At 31.3% G+C, this 21969-nt stretch overlaps 1 protein-coding gene across 8 annotated transcripts in view; it reads left to right on the top strand.

The window, feature by feature from the left end:
- The window catches only part of TXNDC16 (thioredoxin domain containing 16), a 128038-nt gene that overhangs the window by 93620 nt on the left and 12449 nt on the right, over positions 1-21969 (top strand). For all 8 annotated transcript variants that reach the window (XM_074290547.1, XM_074290548.1, XM_074290545.1 and 5 more), the window contains 4 exons: positions 1709-1855; positions 2488-2547; positions 19722-19890; positions 20239-20375. In XM_074290547.1, coding sequence (XP_074146648.1) covers positions 1709-1855; positions 2488-2547; positions 19722-19890; positions 20239-20375 — 513 coding nt within the window. The remainder of the gene's footprint in view (positions 1-1708; positions 1856-2487; positions 2548-19721; positions 19891-20238; positions 20376-21969) is intronic.

Here is a 21969-nt window from a genome sequence, read left to right as displayed (position 1 = left end):
CATGAACTCGGCAGATGTGTCCTGGAAAAGAAGGGTCAAGTCTTCATAGATGGAAAATTACATTCAATCTTAGCAAAAATGTGCTGTCAATTTCAAGGATCTTCTATGTTTTGTGGGAGAGGTTTGGGAATATCACATAAGCAGAAAAACCTTATTCTGGGTTGTCAGCTATAATTGTCTACCTCTATCTCATTGCCTCATTGGACTAAATGAGATATCATGGAACTGGGATTATGCCATAAGACTTCATCCAATTTAGGGAATGTAGCTTTACATTTTATAGTAGTATGCCCATGGTCCAGACTATAGACTTATATAATGAAGTCAATGTATTATAAAGATGCTGTGCCCAAAATTGAACAAAAGAAAAAAATTGGTTTAGATAGCCTTTGGGAACTGCAAAGTTCTTTTTTGATCACAAATTTCTCCTAGAAACAAAAGCCCATCTTTTAAATACCAATTATCTTTTGGTTTTGTTGCATGTGAACTTCACTTTCCAAAAAGGTGAAATTGAGCATCATCCAAAAGGAAATGGAGAGTCATCATAGAGATGGTGTATATGATGGTATCAAAGAAATGTAGAAGTAAAAAGGAAGAAAGATTGCATTTCTTTTTTTTTTAATTTTATTTATAAATTTTTTGACATTATATATACATGAGTAATTTTTTTTATAACATTATCCCTTGTAGTCATTTTTCCAAATTATCCCCTCCCTCCCACTACTCCCTCCCCTTGATGACAGGCAATCCCAAATATTTTACATGTGTTACAATATAACCTAGATACAATATATGTGTGTAAATACCATTTTCTTGTTGCACATTAAGTATTAGATTCCGAAGGTATAAGTAACTGGGTAGATAGACAGTAGTGCTAACAGTTTACATTCACTTCCCAGTGTTCCTTCTCTGGGTGTAGTTGTTTCTGTCCATCATTGATCAACTGGAAGTGAGTTGGATCTTCTTTATGTTGAAGATATCCCCTTCCATAAGAATATGTCTTCATACAACATTGAAGTAAGACTGCATTTTTTAAGAAAGTAAGGGATAGAGCACCAGTCCTGAAGTCAGGAAGACCTGAGTTCAAATCTGGTCTCGGACACTAAACACTTCCTGGCTGTGTGACCCTGGGCAAGTCACTTAACCCCAATTGCCTCAGCAAGAAAGAAAGGAAGGGATAACTGATAGAAGACCCCCCCCCCATGTCCACTAATATTCTTGTGATGTCTTGTGATGAAATAAGGACAATCCCTAACACATAGGGCTTTTTCCTCTGATGAATTTATGGAAAGACTTGGACAAGAATTACATAAGATGGGTAGGCATGGAAGATTTAGAATCAACTTTGTTATATAGAGCAACTATGCTGATGAAATTACAGGTCCATTTGGTGATTGAGTATTTAATTTAATACAGCTTTATTAACAACAAAATAGCATTGTAAATAGTTTAATGTTAAAAAAAAAAAGCCCTATTGCTAGATTCCACATACTAATAAACTAATCTTAATTTTTGGGTTGTGGATAGACTTATGTAAATTGGAAAATCTAAATCCTTGAAGAGGTGCTTAATTATCACATTTCATCTTAGATGAATGTGAATTCACAAGTTTATATTGTATTATTAAACTTTTATATATTTGCTTTTAAGATTAACTTTAGATGTTTTTCATTTTACATACTATTTAATTTCTTTTAAAATGTTATAGATATTCAAGATGATCAAGTGGTTGAAACAGTTTATAGAGACAGGAAGAGAAATTTACCTTCGGAACTGATAATAGAATTAACTGAAGAAACATTTAACAGCATAATAATGAATACTTCTAGCAGCATAATATTATTTTATGCTAATTGTAAGTATATCATTCAAAATACATATTTTTTCAAATTTTAATACTGAAAGTACTTTTACTTAATTATATAAGGAATTTGGGGAATATTTTTATAACTTTGTTAACATTTTTTGAGAATACTATATAATAAATAATTTATGTTGACAAGTCTGCAGATTTGATAGAAGTAGGCTTTTTAAATTTTGAGAAATAAAGTAATTCATCTTTATTTCTATTATAAAGGACAATTTGAGATACTTATTGTTTATTTGTCTTAACTGTTAGGATTTTCTAGAAAGTAATAGAATTTTTAAACACATTCATACAATTAGCAGTTTGGTTGAATAACAGTTTAACATGTTTTAAAAATGCATTAATGGGGCAGCTAAGTGGCGAAGTGGTTAGAGCAACAGCCCTGAAGTCAAGAGGACCTGAGTACAAATTTGGTCTTAGACATTTAACACTTCCTAGCTGTGTGACCCTGGGCAAGTCACTTAATCCCAATTGTCTCAGCAATAAACATAAATCATCTTTAACAATATCATTGTAAATAGTGAAATAACTTCATATACCATATCTATAATTTTATATAGAGATATATATCTATCTATATATCTATCTATATTTATTTATTTATTTATTTTTATATCCAGGGGAAGCAGTGTCCTTAGCATTTTTGCAATCCTATGTTGATGTGGCAGTTAAATTAAAAGGTATAGTACTAAAGTGTGATAAGTATATATAACTATAAATTATATATAAGTATAACTATATATGTCTATATAGTTTAACAGAAAGCCCAAGACAAACTTAAGCATACTATGATTGTTATCTCCATAACTAAATTGATGGTAATAAAAATACTTTAATAAGATGATATTAAAAATTGTTTCAGTATGTAAGCATGGCTTGCAAGAAAGGAAGTACCCTAACTATTGTATGAATGATCAAAGAATCCTGTAGTCATTATATGCCCAGGATTGTATGAGGTATGTGTGTGTATGTATCAATAGGCTCTAGGGGAAAGAACTTACTTAAATAAATGTAAGTTGTGCTGTATCTCAAATTTGCCTTTCAAAGGGTCTGAGGTTTTGTTGAATGCCCTAAAAAGTAAGGAATGCTCTGTTTTATGTTGTTGTTATTATGTGTTAAAATGTTATATAAAATGATAATTATTAATATAATAAATTCATTTATTAATGATTATTGATATAAATATTTATCATTAAGTAGCAATGAAGCATAAAGTAGTAATATAATATAGATACAGATTGACCATACTGTACTAGGTAAATTCTATTTGTGACTTTTGTGGTAACCAAGTACCACTTTAGCACAAAGGTCTCTCTTTGCACTTTTGAACTTCTCTTTAATTTACTCCTAGTATTGCTAGTATTGCTTGTTTCTAACTGGCTAGTGAATTAATTAGGGTCGGTATTGAAATTTTGAGGGTTTTTTTTTTTTTACCTTTTGGTTCCTTTTTTTTTTTTTTATTGTAGCAAGTTTATTTTTAATACACAGTTTTATGAATCATGTTGGGAGAGAAAAATCAGAGCAAAGGAGAAAAGCCATGGGAGAGATTAAAAAACAAAACAAAACAGAAAAAAGAAGTAAACATAGCATGTGTTGATTTACATTTAATCCACTTAGATCGTTTTCTGGATGCAGATGACATTTTTCTGTCTAAAATCTATTGGGATTGCTTTAGATCACTGAACCGCTAAGAAGAACCAAAGTTTTCATAGTTGATCATAGCACATTCTTGTTATTGTATACAATTATTTCTGGTTCTGCTTGTTTTGCTCAGTATCAGTTCATCTAAATCTTTACAGGCTTTTCTATAATCAACTTATTCATCATTTTTTATGTAACCATAATATTCCATTACCTTCATGTACCATAGCTTGTTCAGCCTTTCCCCAATTAATGGCCATCTACTTCTTTTTCAGTTCTTCACTACCACAAAAAGAGTTGATACAAACATTTTTTCACATGTAGGTCCTTTTCCCTCCTTTATGATTTCTTTGGGATACAAACCCAGTAATGGCACTGCAGTGTTAAAGGATATGCACAATTTTATAGCTCGTTGGGCATAGTTCCAGATTACTCTCCAGAATGATTGTATCATTTCACAGCTTCACCAATAATACATTAATGTCCCAGTTTTCCCCCATTCTCTCCAACATTTATCGTTATCTTTTCCTGTCATCTCAACCAATCTGAGTGATGTGAAGTGGTATCTAAGAGGTTTTTTTTAATTTGCATTTTTCTAATCAATAGTGATTTAGAGCTTTTTTTATATGACTATAAATGGTTTTAATTTCTTCATTTAAAAATTGTCTATTCATATCACTTGACCATTTATCAGTTAGGGAATGACTTATGTTCTCATAAATTTGTTCTTTATTTTAGAAATGAGACCTTTATCAAAAATACTGTCAAAGATTTTTTTTCCCCAGTTTTGTACTTCTCTTTTAATCTTGTTTCTGTTGGTTTTGTTTGTGCAAAAACTTTTAATTTATTGTAATCAAAGTTGCCATTTTGCCTTTCAAAATTTTCTCTAATTCTTTTTTGGTCATAAATCTCTTCCTTCTCCAAAGATCTGATAAATTATCCTTTGTTCTCCTAATTTGTTTATGGTATCATTCTTTATGCCCATATCATGTAAGCATTTTGATCTTATTTTGGTATGTGGTGAGATCTATGCTGATTTTCTGGCATATTATTTTTCAATTTTCTCAGAAATCTTTGTCAAATAGTGATTTCTTATTCTAGAAGCTGGAGTTTGGGGGATTTATTAAATACTAGATTGCTATAGGACTTGATTATTGTGTTATTGTATTCCATTGATCCATTACTCTATTTCTTAGCCAGCACCAAATGGTTTTGATTACTGCTACTTTATAATATAATTTTAGGTTTGGTACTGCTAAACCAACATCCTTTGAATTTTTTTTTTTCATTAATTCCCTTAATATTCTTCACCTTTTGTTTTCAAGATGAATTTTGTTGTTATTTTTTCTAGTTATATAAAATAATGTTTGGCAGTTTCCTTGATATGGCACTAAACAAGTAGACCAATTTAGATAGAACTGTCATTTTTATTATATTAACTCAGCCTAGCCATGAACAGTTGATATTTTTCTAATTGTTTGGATCTGATTTAATTTGTGTGAGAAGTGTTTTATAATTGTGTTCATATACTTCTTGGGGTTGTCTCTTTCTATCTCTTGCTGATGGGCTTTGTCAGTATATATAGAAATGCTGATGGTTTGTGTGGGTTTATTTTATATCCTGCAACTTTGCTAAAGCTGTGGATTGTTTCCAGTAGGTTTTTGGATGATTTTCTAGGATCCTCTAAGTATATTATCATATCATCTGCAAAGAGTGATAGTTTTATTTCCTCATTGCTTATTCTAATTCCTTTAATTTCTTTTTCTTTTGTTATGGTAAACCCAGCAATTTCTGATACAATAGTGAATGATACTGGTGATAATGGGCATCCTTATTTCACATCTGCTCTTATTAGGAATGCCTTCAGCTTCTCTCCAAGACAAATAATTTTGCTATTGGTTTTAGATAGATACTGCTTATTTCTTTAAAGAAAGCTTCCTTCATCCCTATACTAGCTAGTGTTTTTAATAGGGATGGGTGCTATATTTTGTTAAAAGCTGTTTCTGCATCGATTGAGATTATCATTGGATTTGTTGGTTTTGTTATTGATATGGTCAATATAGTTTTCCTGATATTGAACCAGCGATGCATTCCTGGTATAAATCCCACTTGGTCAGAGTGTATTATTCTGCTGATAAGTTGCTCTTATCTCTTTGCTAATATTTTATTTAAAATTTTGCATCAATATTCATTAGGGAGATTGGTCTGTAATTTTCTTTCTCTGTTTTGATGCTTCCTGGTTTACATATCAGTTGCCATATTTGTGTCATAGAAAGAATTTGGCTTCTTTACCTATTTTTACAAATAGTTTACATAATATTGTAATTAATTGTTTTTTAAATGTTTGGTATAATTTATTTGTGAATTCATCTGGCTGTAGAGACTTTTTCTTAAGTAATTCATTAATGACCTGTTCAATTTCTTTTTCTAAAATGGGACTATTTAAGTATTTTATTTCCTCTTCTGTTAACCTGGACAATTTATATTTTTTAAAATATTCATCCATTTTGGTTGGATTGTCAGATTTGCTGCCATAGAGTTGGACAAAATAGCTTCTAATTTTTGCTTTAATTTCTTTTTCATTGATGGTGAGTTCATTCCTTTCATTTTTGATGTTGGTGATTTAGTTTTTTTCTTTCCTTTTTCTGATCAAATTAACCAAAGATTTATTATCTATTTTGTTAAGTTTTTTCATAAAACCAATGCTTATTTTTGTTTATTAGTTCACTAGTTTTCTTAGTCTTCATTTTATTAATCTTTCCTTTGAGTTTCAAATTTTCAAATTTGGTATTTAATCAGGGTTTTTAAATTTGTTCTTCTAGCTTTTTAAAGTTGTATGCCTAATTCATTGATCTCCTCTTTATCAATTTTATTTAAATACCTATTTAGAGATATAAAATTTCCCCTAAGAACTACTTTGGATGCATCCTATAAGTTTTGGTATGTTGTCTCATTGTTGTCATTTTTTTGAATGAAATTATGGATTGTTTCTGTAATTTGTTGTTTGATCCACTCATCAAACAAAAGGATTAAGATTAACAAGAATAAGATTATTTAATGATTAAGATTAAAATTATTTAATAAAGATTAACAAGATTAATAATAATTAAGATGAACAAGAATAAGACTATTTAGTTTCCAATTGGTTTTTAGTCTATCTTTCCCTGGCCCTTTATTGAATATAATATCTCAAATAAGTTACTCTCTAGTACTAAAATTGAAGAGTATATACTGATCTACATATTATAGATTCTGTTTTTTAATCCACTCTACTATTTGTTTCTGTTTTATGGAAGAGTTCATTCCATTCACATTAACATTTATGATTATCAGCTCTATATTTCCCTCCATCCTATTTTCTCTACTGTGTATATACTTTTATTGTCTTTCCATCCTCTCCTTAGTCATGTTTTTTTTTTACTCAACCCCATCCACTAACTTATCTCCTATCAACTCTTTTCCCCTTCTCTTACATTTTTTTCCCTAATGTTTCTGCCTTCGCTTCTATCCTGTCCTTCCCTTTTCTTTTCATCTTTCTCCTCCTACTTCTTTATAGGATTGAATAAATTTCTATACCTTACTGAATGCTTAAGTTATTTCCTCTTTTCCTTTTGGTTTCTGATGTTAATTCCATTTTACCTTCTGTGTGAAACAACACTCACTGTATACATTTTATATTTATAGTTATTCATATATTGTGAGTCCTAGAGCAGGGACCCTGTTTTTCCTTTTTTTTTTTTTTTTTTATAATCCCAGTGCTTAGCATAGTGACAAATTGGCATGAAGGGAAAATTCAAGCTGAATGGAATGTTTGGTAATGATAGAGCAGGGACTCTTAAAAAAAAACTTCCTGAGAGGAAAAATAAAAATAGTGAAGTCTGAATTGAATGGGGAAGAGAGTGTAGGAATTGTTAATGGAAAGCCATTTTGAGTTTTATTGATTAGGAGAGGAGTTTGCTAGTTAGAAGGTTCCACTCTGAGTAATAGGAATTATAAAAGGATTAGAATTTGATGATGATTATGATGATGATGGTGGTGGTGGTAATGATGATCATGATAGTAACAATAACTAGCATGTATATAAATGCTCCAAGGTTCACAAAGTGTTTAAATCTATTGTGTCATTTGATCTTTATGATAATTCTCAGAGAGAGGCATTATTATTATATCCATTTTACAGATGAAGAATCTAGGGCTGTGAAAGGTTAAGTGACTTGCATAGGATCATACAGCTACTGAGAGTCTAAAGTTAGATTAAGTCTTTGAGGAATGATTTTGAACTCATGTCTTCCCATTCCCAAGTACAGATGTTTTTATCCATTTTTCTTTTCAGTGTGCTACCTAGATGCTACAGACAGAGAAATGCCAGTTGCTTGGGACCCTATCTTCCTGGTTCCTGTGATAAAAGAGAGCAAAATGGTTAGCTCACGTATTGTTGGTTTCTGTGATTTGATTTTCTTCAAATACAAGAAACTAGGGATTAGGGCAATAAGAACTTTGAACTTATTGTCCTCATCTGAAAAATGGAACTATTTCTAATGCCTATCTTACAGAGTTGTTGTTAGGCAACATAATATATGTAAAACACTTTGCAAATGTTACAATCCTGTATTTGTATCTGCTATTATAATTATGGTAATTATATACAAAGTATTTATCATGCTCCCTATATATGGATATTCCACAATTTTTGTCCAAGGCTTTCTTTTATTCTCCCTCCTTATAAAGGTCAACTTTATGTGAATAATTCACAGATCTCTATATAAAGCCCCAGGCTCTTATATTAGCTTCAGGCCCACATCATAATTAATCTATTAAATTATATTTAGGTGTTTCTAACAGTCCCAGAAACATTTGAAACTGAACATGTGCAAAACAGAACTTATTACCTTCCTTTCCCCCCTGAAAAGTTAAGTCTTCTTCTAAACTTTCCTAATTCTATAGAAGGCATTATTATTCTTTTGGTCTTCTAGGTTTGAAACTTCAGTGTTATATGTAACTCTTTACTCTCCTTCTCCTCATATATATCCAATCCAACAGTTGGTTAAATATTCTTCATCACCTTCATCCAAGGCCTCAGGATTGACACTAAGTAAGCTGAGATCCTTTTTCTTGTAGGAAAATGAATAATTATCAGTCATACAGAAAATTTCACCTTCTTAAAAGTCAGTTCATTTCCCAACAATACCACTCCTTTCATCCCTCAAGTCCTTTTCAGGGAGGTTCAAAACATTGAACCATCCCAGGGGAAAATACACCCAAGTCAGGGATTTATGAGCTATTCCTCTAGGATTTATAGAGCTTACTTAGGGACCAAGGATCTTGAAATCTATGTGACTTTGTGAAGCTAATGGCATAAGGAAAAACTTAAGAACATTAATAAAAGACCCTATATTATCAAGTAAGTCTTCCTGGAGGCCAAAACTGAGAAACTACTGCTACAGAGAATCTTTCCCCTTACTAAGATGGAAAAAAAAAGGACAACTTTTTGGAGTTGGGATATTCAACCACAGTATTCTAGGGCATGATGATGAAGCTGTTATTTCAAGACTCTGTTCCAATATTCAAATAATGACAACTACTTGCAAATATGAAATATGGAAAACAGAAAATTTGTTGGTGTTGAACCTAATCTTGGAACTCCTTCACAATGAAGTGGGCAGTGAGATAATGGGCTCCAAGAGGAAGAATAAGACCTTTGATGATAGGTACTGTGGTGAAGGATTTGATTGACACAGGTATATAATATCCTAAATAGATATCAATCTGTTTCACAGATAAGAGTAAAATTTCTTTGAGATGAAGAGAGGGGCAATATAATCAATTTGTTAGACTCAGGTTGAGAACCTCATAGGATTATGCACACTGGTCTTTCAGAGATAGTCATGCCAGTTGGCACAAGAAGCATTATTGGCTAGTAGTTCCTCATCTTTAGGGAAGGAGATAGTATGGTGCTGTACCTAACACCTGGTGGCATCATGGCTTCCATGATCAAGGATGGAAGTAGACACTCTCCAAATTTTTTCTTGTAAGGACATCATCCTATTCAATCAGTTCAGCAAAAGGCGTATGTGGAAACATCAGCAAAATTCCTTGATTGTGCATTCCTGATGTACTGAGGCTCCAGTTTATTCTGTTATGACCATTGGAGTCTTGTTATCAATTTAGCTTCTGCAGGATAGTCAATAACCAGGAAATGGTGGATCTGCCACTTTATTTATCCTTCACTGAGATAATTGAGTGAGGGCTTTCTCTCTATTCTCTCTATTCCATTGACTTTATTTTCATTTTCATTTTTCTCTATTAAAATTTATATATTTTTTTCTACACCATATCATTTGTGTTTGTAGCTGTAAATGTCAGAGTACATAGGAGGGTGGAGTGTTCAATCTTTCTTTATCCAGTTCAGATGAAAGTGAGATTTCTGAAATGTCCATGTTGGAATAGTCTTCATGTCATATACTCCTTTTATGAAAAATACTGAGTACTTTTCTTTCCCAAGTATCTCTTGCTTTCCTTCTCAGTATATTTCCCTATTCTACTTTTTTTTTTCTTTTTCCGACCATGAAACAGAACAGAACTACCTCCATTCCCTCTCTCCGCCTTATTTAATTTATTTTAAGAGATATTGGGTTCTGAAAGAATACTTATTTTTTTCTATACCTATTAAAACATCAAAAAATCATTGTTATATAGTTTCTTTTAATTAATGATAGTTATCTTCCTATATTTCTCTTGATTTCTGTTTTTGTGTATTTAAAAGAATCTATTTAGTTCTAGACTTTTCTTTTGTTGTTGTTAAGTCATTTCAGCCCTAATTCTTCATAATCCAATTTGGGTTTTTTGGGCAAAGATACTGGAATGATTTGCCATTTCCTTCTCCAGCTCAATTTATGGAAAAGGGAATTGAGGTAAAAGGATTAAGTGACTTGCCTAGTGTCACACAGTAAGTAAATCTGAGGCCAGATTTGGCTCAAAATGAGAAGTCTTTCTGATTCTAGGCCCAACAATTTGTGTACTCTGCTGCCCCCATTTTCACTTTGTCCTCCAATTTGAAAAGATATAAGCAGTTTTCTTTTATGATTCCTTGAAATATGGCATCCAAGTTGTTTTTGTCTTTTTTTAAATTTTAAACTCAAATAGAAAATAAGAAAAAAAAATCATGAGCATAGCAAAACATGAAAAGATTCAAAATATAAAACAACAAATTTCCATTTCAAGAAAAGGGTAAATAGGGGTAAATAGTATTGTGTTCGGAGCTGTCTATCTTTTCTTTGCTTCCTTATAGTTTCTTTTGTTCTCTGCTCTATACTTTTTACTTTATACTTTTTTTTATTTTATTTTTCCCCTTCCTTCCTCTGCCCCCAAGAAGGCTATAGTTAAGTGTGGGGACACACACACACACACACACACACACACACACACATATACATACATACATATATATATATATATCTATCCATATATGTAAAACTGTTCTGTGCTTATTTCCACTCTGTTTCTTTGAAGGTAGATAGCATCTTCCTTCATAAATTCAAGTTTCTTTGTATTTTTCTAAATCCACCAGCTCATCATTTCCTATAACATGGCAATATCACAATCTTATACTGTCTAGTTATTTTAAGTAGTCTAAAATTAATATGACATATAACATATAGTGTAGTTGCTTTATTTTTCTTTGCTTCTTAAATCCATTCTAGTTTTAACTGTCTGAGATCATGATTACCATGTTGGAATAGTCTTTTTACATAATAAATTCTATTGCCAATATTTATTTTATGTTTGTGCCTCTCATTTTTGTAACAATTTCTGAAAGCAACATATTGCTGAGTTCAAATTTTTAGTCTATTATTTCTGTTTTATGGACGTATTCATCCAATCTACATTCTAATCTATAATCATTTGTGATTTAGTTTCCTCCTTCCTATTTTCTTCACTATTCTTCTCATCTTATTCATATCTCTTCTCACTCCTCTGCTTTGCTTCTACACCTCACCTTATTCCTAGCCTTCCTAACTCCTCTGCATTAATTTTATTCACTATCTTGCCCTCCTATTACTTAAACAACCCCCTTCAAAAATCCCTCTGTCTTCTCCCCATACTCTGTTCTCTTGCCCTCATATTTCTATCCGAATTTAGAAGATTTTTATACTTTTTCAAATATATGTGTGTGTATATATATATATATATGTATATGTTGTTCTCTATTTACCTCATTCCAATTAATCTACACTCTCTTTTCTACTTCTCCTTATCCTATTCCCTCACCACTTTATTTCTTTATAAATTTAGAAGAATTTTATTCCCCTCTAAATGTGTTTTTTCTCTTTAACTCAAATCTGATGTGAGTAGAGTTCTCTTTAAAAATCCTTCCCATATCCTCCCTTTCCTTATCCTATTATTCTCTTACTTCTCTTTGAATTTAGAAGACTTTTATATCCTTCTATAAGTTTATTTATATGTGCATGTGTGTGTATGTCTATATGTATATGTATACACACATGCGCATACATATATCTCTGTGTGTGTTCATTGTCCCCTTTTTAACCCATTCCCAATGAGAGTAGGGTTCCAGAATTACCAACTCTCTTTCCCACCTAATTCCACTGTTTCAGTTCTTCCTCTTGTACCTCATTTTATGAAATAATTGCTTTTTATCTTTTCCTACATGATTTTGCTTTTTTGGAATCACATCATACTCATATCCATCTTTCTTTCAAACTACTCAATTATTGATGACAATCTTAGCCATGCAGTTTACATTTTCACATATAAAAAGTAAACAATTTGTCCTTATTGAATACCTTGCACTTAGACTTTGATGTTTACCTAATAATTTTTTTGGATCTTGTATGTCATATTTTTTAAGTTCAGGTCTTTTAGTGACAAAATCCTGAAAGTCTGGTAATTTATTGAATGTTCTTTTTTTTTTTTTTTTTTTTTTTTTTTTAAATTCAGGATAATGCTTAACTTTGCTATATATTATATTTTAGGTTACAACTCTAGTTCTTTTGCTCATTGATATTGATAGTATTCTGAGAACTGTGGTCTTTTAGTGTTGCTAAAGACCTGCTGCTAGGTCTTATGCTATTCTAATTGTGGCTCTGCTATATTTAAATTATTCTTTTCTGTAATGTTCTGACTAGCTTTCTAGAGGGCCTTGGTCTCACACTACCTTGGTAGTTTAAGTCCACTAGTGGAACAAAATGTGACACTCCTGTCTTTTTTTTTTTTAAATTATATATTAAGGTTAATTTTATTATTATTTTTTTGTCACTTTTTTTGTTGTTTTATTTTGTTTTTTATTAATTTTTATAATTATAACATTTTCTTTGACAGTACATATGCATAGGTAAATTTTTTTTTTTTTTTTTTTTTTTACAACATTATCACTTGTACTCCCTTCTGTTCCGAGTTTTTCCCCTCCTTCCCTCCACCCCCTCCCCTAGATGGCAGGCATTTTTATACATATTAAATATCTTATAGTATATCCTAGGTACAATATATATGTGCAGAACCAAATTTTGTTGTTGTTGTTGTTGCAAAGGAAGGATTGTATTCGCAAGGTAAAAATAATCTGGGAAGAGAAACAAAACAAAACAAAAAAACAATGCTCACAGTTTACACTCATTTCCCAGTGTTCCTTTTATGGATGTAGCTGATTCTGTCCATCATTGAACAATTGGAATTGTATTAGCTCTTCTCTATGTTGAAGATATCCACTTCCATCAGAATACATCCTCATACAGTATCATTGTTGAAGTGTATAATGATCCCCTAGTTCTGCTCGTTTCACTCAGCATCAGTTGATGTAAGTCTCTCCAAGCCTCTCTGTATTCCTCCTGTGGGGCATTTCTTACAGAACAATAATATTCCATAACATTCATATACCATAATTTACCCAACCATTCTCCAATTGATGGGCATCCATTCATTTTCCAGTTTCTAGCCACTATGAAAAGGACTGCCACAAACATTTTGGCACATACAGGTCCCTTTCCCTTCTTTAGTATTTCCTTGAGATATAAGCCCAGTAGTAGCACTACTGAATCAAAGGGTATGCACATTTTGATAACTTTTTGGGCATAATTCCAGATTGCTCTCCAGAATGGTTGGATTCTTTCACAACTCCACCAACAATGCATCAGTGTCCCAGTTTTCCCACAGCCCCTCCAACATTCATCGTTATTTGTTCCTGTCATCTTAGCCAATCTGACAGGTGTGTAATGATATCTCAGAGTTGTCTTAATTTGCATTTCTCTGATCAATAGTGATTTGGAACACTCTTTCATATGAGTGGAAATACTTTTAATTTCATCGTCTGAAAATTGTCTATTCATATCCTTTGACCATTTATCAATTGGAGAATGGCTTGATTTCTTATAAATTAAAGTCAATTCTCTGTATATTTTGTAGATGAGGCCTTTATCAGAACCTTTAACTGTAAAAATGTTTCCCCAATTTATTACTTCCCTTCTAATCTTATTTGCATTAGTTTTGTTTGTGCAGAAACTTTTTAATTTGGTGTAATCAAATTTTTCTATTTTGTGATCAATAATGGTCTCTAGCTCTCCCTTGGACACAAACTCCTTCCTCCTCCACAAGTCTGAGAGGTAAACCATCCCATGTTCCTCCAATTTATTTATGATTTCATTCTTTATGCCTAAATCTTGGACCCATTTTGATCTTATCTTAGTATGTGGTGTTAAATGTGGGTCCATGCCTAGTTTCTGCCATACCTAATTTCCAATTTTCCCAGCAGTTTTTGTCAAATAATGAATTCTTATCCCAAAATTTGGGATCTTTGGGTTTGTCAAACACTAGATTGCTATTTTTATTCACTATCTTGCCCTGTGAACCTAACCTATGCCACTGATCAACTAGTCTATTTCTTAGTCAATACCAAATGGTTTTGGTGACTGTTGCTTTATAATATAGTTCTAGGTCAGGTACAGCTAGACCACCTTCATTTAATTTTTTTTTTCATTACTTCCCTCAACCTTTTGTTGTTCCATATGAATTCTGTTGTTATTTTTTCTAGGTCATTAAAATAGTTTCTTGGGAGTCTGATTGGTATAGCACTAAATAAATAGATTAGTTTAGGCACTCCTATGTCTTTTACCAGTTCAGAAAAGACAGATAAATATGCCACCTTCACTCTCATTCCTCAACCCTTGCTTCAATCTGTAAATATTTAATGAATGAGGCACAGAGTGGTATCTTATATGGCCTTCAGCCAAACCTGAAAGGATTCTCTTGCATGAATTAAATTTGAGGGTATTTTCAGTACCTTTTAAGGAGAAAGTAGTCAAATTGAATTGCAAGAAATTATAAAAAGTAAGCCTAATCTCCACAGTAGGAAACTATGGTACAACTATCTTGTTGAACTTAATAATGTATATGCAATTGATCCAATCATTTTGGAGAGCAATCTGGAATTGTGACCAAAGAGTTATAAAACTAGAACCTGTATGTTCTAAAATGTTTATAGCAGCTTTCCTTGTTGTGGCAAAAAACTGGAAATTTCAGGGATACCCATCAATTAGGGAATGATTGAATAACTTATAGCATATGATTGTGATATAATATTATTGTGCTATGAGAAATGACTAGCTCAGTGATTTTAGAAAAAAAAACCATGTAAGATTTAAATGTAATAATGAAAAGCAAAATGAACAGAACTAAGAGAACATTGTATTCTGTAACAGCGATATTTTTAAAGAAAACCTTGGAGCACATAAGTTATTTTGTCTGTTATAAATACCCTAAATAAACTATAAAGGAAATATGAAGAAAGATGCTAGCTGCATTTAGAGAAAGAGCTGATAAATACAAGCATGTATAGAATAATTTTATACACATATGTGTGTGAGTATATATATATGCATATATATATATCTATTTGTGTCTATTTTGGTCATCCCTAAGGCAAGAAGTGAAAAAGGAAGAAAAAAAGGTTTACTTGATAATTTTGTGGTATATTTGAAAGGAATAGCAAGCTGTGCATAGCAGATTTGTAGTTTCATGTGCAATCTTTTTTTTATTATATTGTGTTATGGGAATGCTTGTTTTATTCCATAAATTAAATAAATTTATTTAAATTTATTCATAGAATACATACCATAAATTAAATTGATTAAAATAAATAAATGTCTTATTCCACAAATTCCATAAATTAAAAATAAAATAGAAACTGAAAAAAGTATATACTTTTTAAAATCCTGATCTATATATATCAAATTTTATAATTTTATATTTAATCTTCTTTGTCTCATTTTTATAAAGAATATTGAAATATTAATGTTTATTGATGTTAATTGTTTTCCTAATTTTGAACTGTCCTTATGTCCCTGTCTGAATACAAAATGATTATAGTGACTGATTTTGGGGATAAATTGCTGAATCATTTTTACCAGCATTTTAAAAAAATTTGAAACAGTATTTGTTACATTAGTTGTTTTGTACTCTGTTAATTTGGACATATTATATTTTATAAATAATGTGTTTATTTTGAATTCTCTGTTTTCTTGACTTATAACTCTAAGTAAGTTTTGAAAATTCTTTTTATTCCAGGTTTATTGAATTTTCACTTTGCACATTTTATTTTCTTTACTATTCTTTTTAGTCACATAAGCTCAAGGATTACCAGTTTTGTTAGTCTTTTAAAAGAACCAGATATTAATACTTTTTAAAAATTCTTTAGCCGTTTTAGTTTTCATTTGTCCACTCCTCCTTGAATTTTCAAGATCTCTTCTTTCATACTTATTTTGACTTTATTGGTTGGGTTTTAAATTTTCTCAGTGCCTATTCAGTTAATCCTCTTACTTTTTTAGTTTTGCTTATAGTGATTATTTTGGCCTCATTCTTTCAGTGCTAGGCTGCCTTCACTTTTCCCTTAAGGCTGTTGAGATTAGAAATTTAAAGTATTGATGTTTTTGTTTGCGTGTTTTTTGTTTCTTCTCTAGTCCACAGCAGTTGCATGGCTTCTATCATTTGTTTTCAGTTATGACAATTATGAAAGTTAGATTTTTTTTCTTTATGTCTTTCCTTAAATTTTAGGATTATATTTAAATATTTTCCTGCCTTATCTCCTTCTTTCCTTCCTTAATATTTATTCTCTACTATTGAACCTTCCTTCCTACCCCCATTTAAATAGTTCTTAGTTCTTTTGTTTTGTTTTTAATTCTCCTTTCAACTTCTTTTGCTTATTAGGGAATTTTTGTATTGTATAAGAATTTTTGTGCTTTGTTTTTGTCATTAATATATTTTCTATTCTGAAATTTTGTTCTGATTCATAATCTATGTCCTTATTTATTTCTTTGATCTTTTTAAGTTTTTCATGGAGTTAAAGCTTTTGAAGTACCAGGTTCAGTTCCCTTTTCTAACCAATTTTTTTTGTTGTTGTTCGTCCTTTGTTCCCAAAGAGGTCTTACGACATCATGAGTGTGATGTTTTAACTTCTACATGAATTAGATTTGAATGAGACAGAGCTGTGCAAAAGTTAATCAGCCTCACTCTCTCCTCCAGAATCATTGGAGTCCAGTGGCAAGTCCAAGGTCAAAACAACTGGTAATGGTGCCTAACCAATTTCTAATATGTACTGATCTTACCTCATTGTCTGTTTGTAGTGCTTTACTGTCTCCATTAATGAAGTAAGTAATTAGGATAGAAGGAATGCTTCATGGTAAAAATTACTTTATCCGAAATTGTACTATCCAATCATCATTCTTCTTTATTTCATCTTTTTGTGTTATCTTCTCTCTAGTTCTGTATCCCTTCACTCAAAGGGTGGCAGCTTTCTTTAGCTTTCCTACATAAAGATGTGTATATAAAGTCATCTCAGTCATTGATTTGGCCTGCCTTTCCCCTCCATGCACCAATTTCCCCCAAATTAAAGCTATCTTCAGATTCCCATTGTCTATCACAGGCATCCTTCTCCTCCGTGAGATTAACTTCATTGATACCCTCTGTTGTGTTGAGACATTTCTTCATAGCTCTCTCCAACACTCCTTCAGATTCAATCTCTCTTTTCTTTTGATTTTTTCATTCTTTGGAAGGTTCTGTTTTTAGAGGACCTAGAGTTAAGAAGATGAGTTCGAATTTGACTTTGGACACTTAGAAGTTGTTTGATCCTAAACATCTTTCTGTCTAGTCATCACTTACTCATCACTTATTTTCCTCTTTCTTCCAGTATTATTCTCCCCATTTTTATACTCTAAATTTGCTTATATCTATATCCTCTTGTCTTTTTTTTTTAAAAAATCTTTTGGTGTTACCCTTGTTTGGTTTTTTTTTATGCCATAAGTCAGTCTTTCTCTTTTAAAAAAAAATAACCTCTAAAATTTGAACATTTATTTTAATATTTACTCTTTCCTTTGTAGTTGTGCTTATTTACTTTTCTTATGTTTCCATAGTTTAAAATATTTGCAAATGACATATTGTGTTAACATTTCCCTCCCAGGAAGTTGGAGCATAAATACAAATTTTTTAATGCTTTTGTTGAAGTAATGTTATAATTATCAGCTTTGTAGCCTGCTGTGCCATTTGGGGTTATAGCTTAACTTCCTTTGCTTTTCAGAATATACTCTGTGGGTACAGAATACCTTTTGTTATTTGACTTTTCTTTCTTTTATATTTGAAATATCCTTGGTTTCTGCCATCAATTGTCATTTGACATTGGAACTATTGAATTTAAATACTTTGTATCCTAGGGTTTGAAGCATAAAGAATATTTTGGAAGATGATGCATATATTATGATATTCCTTTTAGGGATTCTCTCTGTTGATTTGTCTGCTTCTCTGGTTTTTGTTTTTTGTTTTTTTTTTCTTGTCTTAGGCATTTCGGAGTTTTGGTTTTTTCTTCTATTTCCTCATTACTCATGTTCTGACTCTAGATATACCATTAGAGCTATATTGCAAAGCTGCATTAGCTTCCTCCCATTTTGGTGAATTTTCATTAGCTGTTGTTCCTGACATTAGCCTCTGTGATAGTGGAACTGGCCCCATTTGGGTTTCAATTGCCTTTCCATTAGGCCTAAGGTTTCCATTCATACTGCTCCCCTGCCCTAGTTCCTCCCTTGGCTTTTTTTTTTTTTTTCCTGTTCTTCTCTGGCTAAACTAAATTAGCATCTTTCAGTTTTTTAGGCTTGGATAAGGATGAAGAACATGTTCTAAATAGGACTTTTTCAAACCTGAAGTGGGGGAGGGGCAGGTGACAAACTAGAAGGCAGCCTATATCTTCCCTTCCTCTTCAGGTGTTGGAGAGCATCAGCTTGCAGTTTTACTTACCTGTGATATATATATATATATATATATATATATATATATATATATATATATATCTGTATCCTATCTGATACAGAGTTCCTCTTTGGAGGGGAGGGTTTATATTGTTCCTTTTTTTGAGAATTAGTGAGCATTAACAGAAGTATCTAGTCCATCATATTGCTTTTCATGTGACTTGGGAATTCTTTTATTTAATTTTATATCACTTATGTGACTGATATTTAACAAAAAAAATTAATTCTTGAGGTTGGGCATTGTGGTGAGTTCTGTAATTACTTGGGCTTGGGAATTCTGAGTTGCAGTGAGCTAAACAATCAGAAGTCTGTATTTAAACTGACAACCAAAATAATAAGCTTTTGGAAGCAGAAGCCACCATGATGTCTAAAAAGAGGCAAACCAGCCCAGGTCAGAAATGGATCAAGTCAAAATTTCCACACTGATCAGTACTGGGATAGAACCTGAGAAGTAATACTTCTATCCTAGATGACATAGGGATATCCCATCTCAAAAAAATAAACTCTAAAACTCAGTTCTTATTTCTGAGTGGAAATTTAGTCATGAGGTATGGGTTCTTGAATCCTGCACTTTAAATTAATTTGAAGAACACTTACTGGATATATTAATCAATGATTTTTAAGTGAATACAATTCAGAGCTTTGCCAATCTTGAGAATTTAAAGAATAATTAATCAAAGACCAAGTTAATTATCTCTCCTTTCCATTCATTGAACTTAAAATTAGCATATTTCATTATATCATTTATTTCTTTAATGTTAAACATGCTTTTAAATCAGTATTCAAATCGTATCCCAGATAATATTCCTGTATTTCATAAAGTAAGTAAAGTATTTTCTTGCCAAAATAATTGTAAATGGCTTTTTTTTTAGTTTGATATGTAGAAAAATATTATTCTTTTTTCTTTCATCTAGGAATATCCAATATGTTATTTACTAGTATCAACTGTGGAGATTGGTCTAATGTTTGTACAAAGCAAAATGTCACTGAATATCCTATTGTAAAGATATTTAAGGAAGGAGAAAAGCCAATAATTTATACTGGTATGCTAGGAGCTGACTATCTCCTAAAATTCATAAGATTGTAAGTATATACATTTCACTATTAAAATGGCATAAAATACTAAAGAAATGGCAGAATTTTTAGGCAGATATAATTTCTAATTATGAGTCAGTTGATTAGGAATTTTTAAATTTGCAACTTTGAGAATAGAGAAAATCATCAGGTAAAATAATTGAAGAGAATAGGGGAGATTAAATAGAAAACTTTTTCACATTTCATCCCTTTGTGGAAATTGATATATTATTAAAAACTGCTTATGTTTCAAAATAGTAATACTTAATGTGTCTGTATAAAGTATAATTTGTTTATTTTTATATGCTAAAATATTGGTTTAAAATAATTTAGAATATTGTTATATGTCTCATACAGAAACCGAATTTCATGTCCAGTGAAGATAGTGACTATTGAAGAAGCAGAAAAATATTTAAATGGGGAATTATATAAAGAATTAACATCCTATTCTAGTGTGTCAATTCTGGCAATATTTAGCTCAAACATGACAGAAGGTAAATTTAAATACTTGGTAATTAAATGCATTTTTGAAGTCATTTTTTGCTATTTGTTATTATTTATTAATGAGACAATATTTGTAAAGTTCTTTGTGAAACTGAACACGCTATAGAAATGATGGCTATTATCATTTTTAAAATGTCTTCTAAAATTGAAGCACTTCTCCATAAAACTTTTACAAATATATCTGTAAAATACTGTCAGTTTTTTTCTGTTTTTAGTATTTAATAATCATTAATTTTGCTCTCTTTAATCTAAGTTTATAACAATATTTTTGTACTAAAACAAATACAACATGAAATGACAATTTCTGCTAGGATTTTATTTTATTTAATTTTTTTTTGCTGAGGCTATTGGGGTTAATGACTTGCCCAGGGTCACACAGCTAGGAAGTGTTAAGTGTCTTAAGGCCAGATTTGAACTCAGGTCCTCCAGACTTCAGGGCTGGTGCTCTATCCACTGCACCAACTAGCTGCCCCTCCACTAAGGTGTCTTTATGATGCCTTTTAAGTATACTTATAACCCCTCAGAAATTATACCGAAAAAAGATTCAAAAAATGTACATGAATAACTTCAACTTTTTATTGGAGAATTTTATCAGCTACTTTGTTTAAAAGCTTACATATCAAGAAACCTTAAATAAAAGTCATGTGCCTAAAATGAGAGGGATAATGGAACTTCCTCTTCCCTTCTTAATACTAAATAAAATAAATAATAAACCCCTTCCTCTTCCTACTTAATTTTAGCTGCTTACTGATAAAATTAATTGGTGTTTCAGACTGTAAAACTTCAGCAAGTTGTTCTTAGGACTTGGTTTAAGTAATTATAAGAATAAGAAAGAACCATATGACAGGATACCATTTGAAATTTAGATCTCACTCTTAAAACAAAAAAAGAAGTTTGTGGTAACTTATATGGTAGGGAGAAGGCTCTTTCCAAAGAAATCTTCCTTCCAATACCAGCTGATAACCTGAAATTTTAGAGTTTCATTCCTTTAGATTAATGCTTTATTAAATACAAATGACACTATGAAAGGCAATATTTTAAACTATAAATCATTTATATGTTCATGTGAATAAAGTTCAGATTATTAGGTGGGAGCAAAAGAGGCATCAAATAGGCAAAATGGCACATCTCTTGATCTCAAGAATTCTGAGCCGTAGTGGTCTATTCTGATCAGATATGAAGGTGGAGGGTTTGAAAAAGCAATAATACACATATCTTAAAAAGAAAAAGCAGCTAAAGTCAATAACCATTTAACATCGGAGGAGAAACACAAGTAATGATTACAATAACTATCTTAAAACACTTTAAGGTACAAGATTATTTTATAAGATATTTTTTGCAGTCTCTAAAGTAAACCTTTCCTCACATCAAATACAAAATAAATATTAATTTCTTTTTTATTCTTTTGGATCTGGCCAGCTAACACAATCAGCACAATCTAAAAAGAGGGTTGGAAATGAATATAACATCTGAAGCTCAGGTTCAAACTCATAAAGAAAGATCCATAAAGATGTGGCTGTGGGGTCCCCGGTTAGCATTGTGACAGGTAGGAAAGGGAGTGACAAATGGTAAGAGGAAATAGGT

Source organism: Sminthopsis crassicaudata, chromosome 2, assembly GCF_048593235.1.
Source record: "Sminthopsis crassicaudata isolate SCR6 chromosome 2, ASM4859323v1, whole genome shotgun sequence".
Classification (NCBI taxonomy): domain Eukaryota; kingdom Metazoa; phylum Chordata; class Mammalia; order Dasyuromorphia; family Dasyuridae; genus Sminthopsis; species Sminthopsis crassicaudata.
Note: the sequence above shows the minus strand (reverse complement) of the source record. Positions and strands in the feature narration are given on the sequence as shown.